The 6,496-nt window shown below is 45.8% G+C and overlaps 1 protein-coding gene across 2 annotated transcripts in view; it reads left to right on the forward strand.

Moving 5' to 3' along the window:
• The first annotated feature begins 265 nt into the window (after positions 1–265).
• Tmem26 (transmembrane protein 26) overlaps positions 266–6,496 on the forward strand; it is a 49,252-nt gene continuing 43,021 nt past the window's right edge. Inside the window, exon 1 of one of the 2 annotated variants that reach the window (XM_031348773.1) lies at positions 266–1,052. In XM_031348773.1, coding sequence (XP_031204633.1) covers positions 862–1,052 — 191 coding nt within the window. In that variant the 5' untranslated portion in view covers positions 266–861. The remainder of the gene's footprint in view (positions 1,053–6,496) is intronic. The other variant, XM_031348774.1, reaches the window with a different exon arrangement.

Below are 6,496 nucleotides of genomic sequence, written 5' to 3' on the forward strand. Positions count from 1 at the left end.
AGTTATGGTTTCGCACACTAACCTAGGCTGGCTAATTCGAATTTACAGCAGTCCCCCTGCCTCTACCTCTGGGTGTGTGTTGGGAGGGACGACCAGGAGCTACCAGCTAAGAATAAGTATACCAGGGTTACCAATGCTCTGAATGAGATGCTGGGAAAGGCCAGACTGTCCGTTGTCCCGTGGTTCTGGGGAAGTTTCAATTCTTCAAACTGGAGGGGGTGGGGGGTGAGAAAAAAAAACAAAGAAAATAACTTCAGTTCTAAAACTGCTTGGACAGCAGATTCTTTTGGTTCTCCTGAGTCCCAGCTTCGAGTCATCACGAGGGCCAGTTGTGCTCCTCTGAATGTGAGAGCGATCTAGAGACCACTTGGGGAGGAAAGCAAAGAGAGAAGAGTGAGCACTGAGCCTCTTTCCCACTCTCGGTCGTGCAGCAGCACCTGGGCCATCACCTCCACCTCCTTGGAGTGGGGTGGAGGGCATTCTTACCGACTCCCTAGGGGCTCTGGGGGTGGGGAAGAGGGCAGGGATTGAGGCTGGCCCCTAGCATCCGCAAGAGGATGGGCTGTGCTGAGAAATAATCCCCGAGAGAGCCTGGGTGGTGCAGCCCCAGTTGCCTGCAGAGCCCAGCAGCCAGGAGAAGCTGGCTTTGGATTCTCTTTGAAGAGTTCTCTGGAAGTTGGAGGGGGCGGGGCAAGCGGCACTCTCCTGTCCTACTGGAGTCTTGCGCGCTGAGTGTGAGCAAGAACTCGACCGGCAATCGCAGTCCCAGGGCTGTCCGGCTCCGGAGCTGAGGTGGACACAGGGTGCCGGCCACGGGGTCGGTAGGGCGCAGGCGCCGGGCTGGCAGAGCGCAAGGGCAGAATGGAGGGGCTGGTCTTGCTCAAGGCCCTGGTCACCCGGCTGCTGTTCCTGTTGCATTCCCTGGTCGCCGTCTGGAGAGTGACCTGGGTGAAGGAAGAGCACCGTTACTGGCTGCTGGCCCTGCTCAACCTCTTGCTGGTCCTGGAGACGGTGCTCACCCTCAAGTTCAAGCGCGGCCGAGGCTACAAATGGTGAGAGTGCCCTGGGAAGGGAGGGCGCACAGGGTCCCGGGCATTGTTCGTTCTGGTCCTAGCAGGGGGCACCAAAACCTTGTCTCCGATGTTTGTGGTTTTCTCGCTGGTATTTGGTCCCACTTAGGTTCTCCGTGGAGTTTGGCCTGCACGTGGGATACCGGTGCATCTTTTAGGCACGCCAGTGGTACCTTGGGTCCCAGCGCAGCGCTGGGAAGGCTGGAGCCGGCACGGACGGACCTAATTGGCTGATGAGTTAAAACCGTCTACGCTAGAGAGGAGTGAAGCTGATCCTGATCGCTAGGTGCCCTTGCTTTCTTAAGTTGGAGTGTGAGGCAGGGGCCTGTCATGGATGTCCGTGAGAGAACCGGGATGCCTTGTGCGTTTCATGCAGAGCTGAGCGCTCCTGAAGCCTTGGCCACACAGGGCCTCCCCTCCCCCACCCCCTTCCCTCCCGCAGCACCTTTGGTTTTAGCCTCTTCCTCTCTTGATAGCCCTCACTGCGCCTGAGGTTTTAGCCACATTGAATTTCTTCCAACCCCCAAACACCCCTGGCTCTCCAGTGTGGAACTAGTTTCAGGTGTCTGGGTTTGGTGGCTTGGGAACTTGGCCGCCTACTTGGCCGGCATGGTTTGTGCTACAGACACTGGGGGAGGGACCAGCAGGTAGCGGTTTTGTCTTAACTCGGGTTTGAAACTCGGGGTTCCACTGGCGGCTGCAATTCCCCCTAGAGATCCAATGCAAATGGAAAAGCTAACACAAAGGTTGCCTGGCCATTTGCAAAGAGCACCCACAGGTCCCCACCCACCCTTACCTTCCTGGGCGAGGTTATGCCTTCCCCCTACCCCCCAAAGAGGAGAAAGTAGTATTAGTTCGTTTATTAATTTCATGCACTTGGCTGTTGTATGAGCCGTCATATTCAGAGACAGAGAGAGAGAAGGCCCCCTCAGCAGCAGAGTGCAAATGGTTGTATATGTCATCGTCACCCTGCGGGGGAAAATGGGCTAACTTTGAAGTTGACGTGAACCTTACTTAAAATTTCTCGCTTTTGAAAAATGTCTAGACTTGTCGATGCTAAAATTCTTGGAGGGATCGAGATGGGTAGCGGAGCAAGGACGGGCTTGGTACTTCCTAAAAATCCCTTCCACGGGCAGTTTATTAAGCACCAGGCATTTGCGGCAATTTCTAATCAGACTTCTTGACATCCCAAAGAAAAATCCTAGTCACTTCCCAAAAGAAGTCTGGCTCACATAGGGGAGAAAGTGGAAGTTCATCCCACACTCCTATAACAGATAAATCGGAGATTTGTTGTTGTTGTTGCATGGTTGAGTACACTAGAATACACTATTGCAGGAAGAAGTCTGAGGCTAAAAACTGTCCCATGTAAAGTAGTCCTGACACCAACCATGAGTGCTTCTGGGACAAATGTCAACCTCAACTTCAGACTCAGAAAGGAGCCAGCTTAGCAAAACCTGAAGTAACCCTTTAGTCCCCACGAGTAGGCCAAAGCCATTCTGGGCTGGTAGACTATTAGCCCCTTGTGTGCATTTGGACTGACTGCTGATTCAGGGTGTTGTATTTCTTCCCAAGAAGGGGAAAACAAAGTCATCTGGATGAAATGTATGTGTGTCTGGAGCTGGGCTGGATTTAAGATGAGGGCTGCAGAATTGGAGTTAAAAAGGGGTAGGTGGTGGGCATTTCTTCTCACTTACCGTGTGACCCCAAGGAAGTTACTTGGCGTCTGGAAGCTTCAGTTTCTAGATCTGCAAATATATATGTCACAGGTTGTTGAAGAATCACCGGAACATATATGTGTTCATGGTTAATGAACCATAAGAGGTTTTCTTAATATCCTGTGTTTTCCTTTTGTTTATGTTAAAGCAGTCTATATTAAAATATCAGCTAGACACATTTTGTTCTCGTGCAAGTCAAGGAACTTTAACAGAGGGATTAGTCAATAAACCGTTGATTCAGAGTACAAACACACAGGAACAATCTTCTATTTCAAACTAGAGACCTGTGTCATGGGTGGTACATTTGAGCACTGGCTCAGAGAAAGTTTGCTTGCTCGATATCCATCCCAAAGAATATTTGAAAGTAAGCAGAGAGAAATTATTGATGCATATGGCTTATTATGAAAATTCAGGAAAAAAAATGAAGATTTGCAAAGTGATGCAAATGACTCACTTGGGGTTCCTCCCAACGCCCACGCTACACTTTGATGTCACCATACATAAGCCATAAGCCAGTCTGCAAAGATGGTCATTTGCACTGTAAATAAAAAACACAGACAGACATGAGAAAATTAAACTAGTGGGCTGCTAAAATTATACATGAAATTATCCTTGAAACATCAGGACAATGAGATGGGTTTTGATTTGGGATCTTTTGCATTCTAGCTAGGTTGGAGTTTTCTGAGAAAAACACAGTGTAATCACTTGCTATTTGACAGTGTTAAAAGCAGTTTTCTATCCAAACTTTCTGGCTGATAGACCCAAAAAGGAAAAACCAACACTACAGTAATATCTATGCTAACTATATACAGTGAAACACACACAACACTGTATGGGAAAATGGTCATTTTATTTAGTTGTAGGTGTAGATTCACATGAGCTGAGATGGTTAAATAGGTAGGTAAGCTTTTGAACCATGGGCCTTATCTTTTGGAACCTGCCCATATAACCAAAAGTATCTGTATGTAGAGAAGTGAGCAAAACCATTAACATTATTGGGGAAAAATAAAGGCGAAAATGCCATAATTTGCATTAAAAGAATAATTGGAAAACTACAATTTATTTATACTGATGCTGTTGAAAACGGCGTGGTAGATTTTAACCACTATACAAGAGGGCTAGCCACAGTGTGTCACTGGGACCCATCAGGTACAGACTTCTGTGCCATGGCTTATTTGTTTACAAGGATGAACTCGGAGGAGAATTATATGTTTTCCAATTGGAGACACTTATTATTTCCATCCAAGAAGAAGAAAGTAGCTGACTGAGAAAAATTCCAGAGAAGAAGAAAAGGGAAGAAGAAGAGGAACAGCTGCTTAACCCTTAAGTTTTCTTGATTATTTCTTCTCCATTATCTGAGAAACAATCCTATGCATTATCATTTGGGTAGAGTCAAAGCACACAAGACAGGGTTTCAGTTGCTTTGCACATAACAGAGTGAGAGAGAGGAAGAGTCCATCTCAGAAGCTGCAGCTCCCCCATATTAAAAGATCCATCCAATCCAATGGAATCCAATCGATGGATAGGACAGAGTAGAGCGAAGAGAACTGTTCAACCCTGGGGGGGGGGGGCAGAGGTTAGGATGCGCACACAGGGAGCAGAAACCCCATTACAATGACGATTACACCCATGGACCTCCTTTGGTCTATTCAAGGCTAATCTGAAATAATATTCATCTTGTTAATATTTAAACCTGGACCCTAAAAAATCTAAAAAGAGGGAACTGGCACAAGTCCCAGTGCTGTAAAGGACAGTGGGGATTTAATTTTCTAATGTAGCAAGCGTGCGCATGTCTCCAAGGACCATCTTCCCAACTCCTTGGAAGGGAAACGTGGAAGGAGATGCTGAGCCAGCTACTCGGGGGACAAGGAACATTACGGCATCCCTGATAACTTGCCAGCTGGAGCAGTTGATGCTGGAATCCTATAGAATCCGGAGGGTGGATCCAGTGACACACCCTTGTGAAACCCATAAAGATCGCCAGGGGAGTTTGTTCTTCATCCCCCTGCCCCCCACACCAAGTGTTACCTGGATCTTCACTTGTGTTTCTGCAAGATGGAAATCAGCATCACTCATTTTCACTCTTTTCTCGATTTTTTTTTTTATTTTCAGTTGTCTGGGCAATGATCCAATGGATCTGAGAATTATCATTTAGGTAAAAATCAAGCACAAGACAATATTTCAGTTGCTTTCCCGGCCAATAGTGATTAAAGACTCCTCAGGGGATAGAAAAATTACCCAAGATTGTGACAAGTTTGAAGCCTGTTCTCTTGGAAGGAGGCAGTATCTGGGAATTAAAAAAAAAAATTCAAGTTGAATTTACTGTCAAAATTACAGAATTTTAAACACAGATCTTTCTTCATCCAAACATCAATAATACAAAGTTTTTTTTTTTTTTGAGCTTTTAAGTTAGTAGATAATGACCATTCTTGTCTCTCCTTTCTGTTCCCTTTATGTGTAATAAGGCAAGAACTATTTTTAGGTGTTTGTTTTGTTTTTTAGACAGTTCAATGTCATCCTGGTGACCTTTAACCTGTGCTGCCTTTTCTTCCCTAGTGCTGTGATTATTGGCATATGCCATCAAACTAGGCTTGACAATTCTTTGTGTGGCATCTAACAGCGATATTACGCAAATACTGAGCCTGAAATTTGTTGTGGTTGTTGTTGTTGTTTTATTGAGGTAACTACATGATTTTAGAATCCATGTTTATATTTCTTCATCAAAAAAAAAAAAATTAATGAATATTGAAGTCAGCCAAAAGGAAACTAAGAAAATCACACAAATGTTTTTCTGAAGGAATTTTGTTCTTCTAACAATATAAAAATAGCACACTTAACATTTTATATACTTCTGCACAACTACAATTGAATTCATACTCAGTGGACACTGGGTAACTCTGTAATTCATGATACTAACATATACCTAATTAGCAATAACTGCATGCCTGACATTTTTAAATAAAAGGTAGTATTTTGATTAAAGGCGCGAATGTAGGGAATGAGAATCATTATGCCTCTTTAGCATATGCCAAGTTTCAGGGTCTGCCAGATTCCGGAAACATCGGTGAGATGATCCCCGTAAAATCCAACAAACGCTGTGATTGCTTTAATTTGCTTTTTACCGTTTCCCTAAGGGAAACCAAGGAACGGGAGTTGCTCATCTTTTCACCTAGACTCCCCTAGTTTTGGGGGTCAGGAAGGTCTTGAGCTCCCTTCCTTGTCTGCTGCGCTTTTCAATAACCCAGAGGAGTGAGAACCCCATGAGCAACAGCAGAGAGGAGAAGGAATGTCAGGCACACAGCAAGAGGATCAAAAGGGCTGAGACCCACATCTGAAGGGAGGATGCAAAGCCCAGGTAAATAGAGGATGCTCCCAGCTGGCAGAGCACAGAAAGGAGAGCAGACACCTCTTGTGGATGCTCTGAGCCTCAGCCTCCATTCAAGCACAAAGAGCACCAACACTCCTTGGATGTAGTAGGCATGCAAATGTGGGAGACAGAAATAATAGAGGAAGTCAGTTCCTGCCCTCCGACATGTCACATTTTTAAATTAAGGGAGTGAGTCAGCAAATGACTAAGCAAGGCTGTAACTGATAAACCAATGAGCTAGCATATCAGTGAACAGACGCTTGGTATAAACAACCGATGCCTGTGTGGTGCGGACTGCTGAATGAGAAACAGCAAGGCTCTGATTGGTCGCTGGGGGGGGGGGG

Source organism: Mastomys coucha, unplaced genomic scaffold (genome assembly GCF_008632895.1).
Source record: "Mastomys coucha isolate ucsf_1 unplaced genomic scaffold, UCSF_Mcou_1 pScaffold3, whole genome shotgun sequence".
Classification (NCBI taxonomy): Eukaryota; Metazoa; Chordata; class Mammalia; order Rodentia; family Muridae; genus Mastomys; species Mastomys coucha.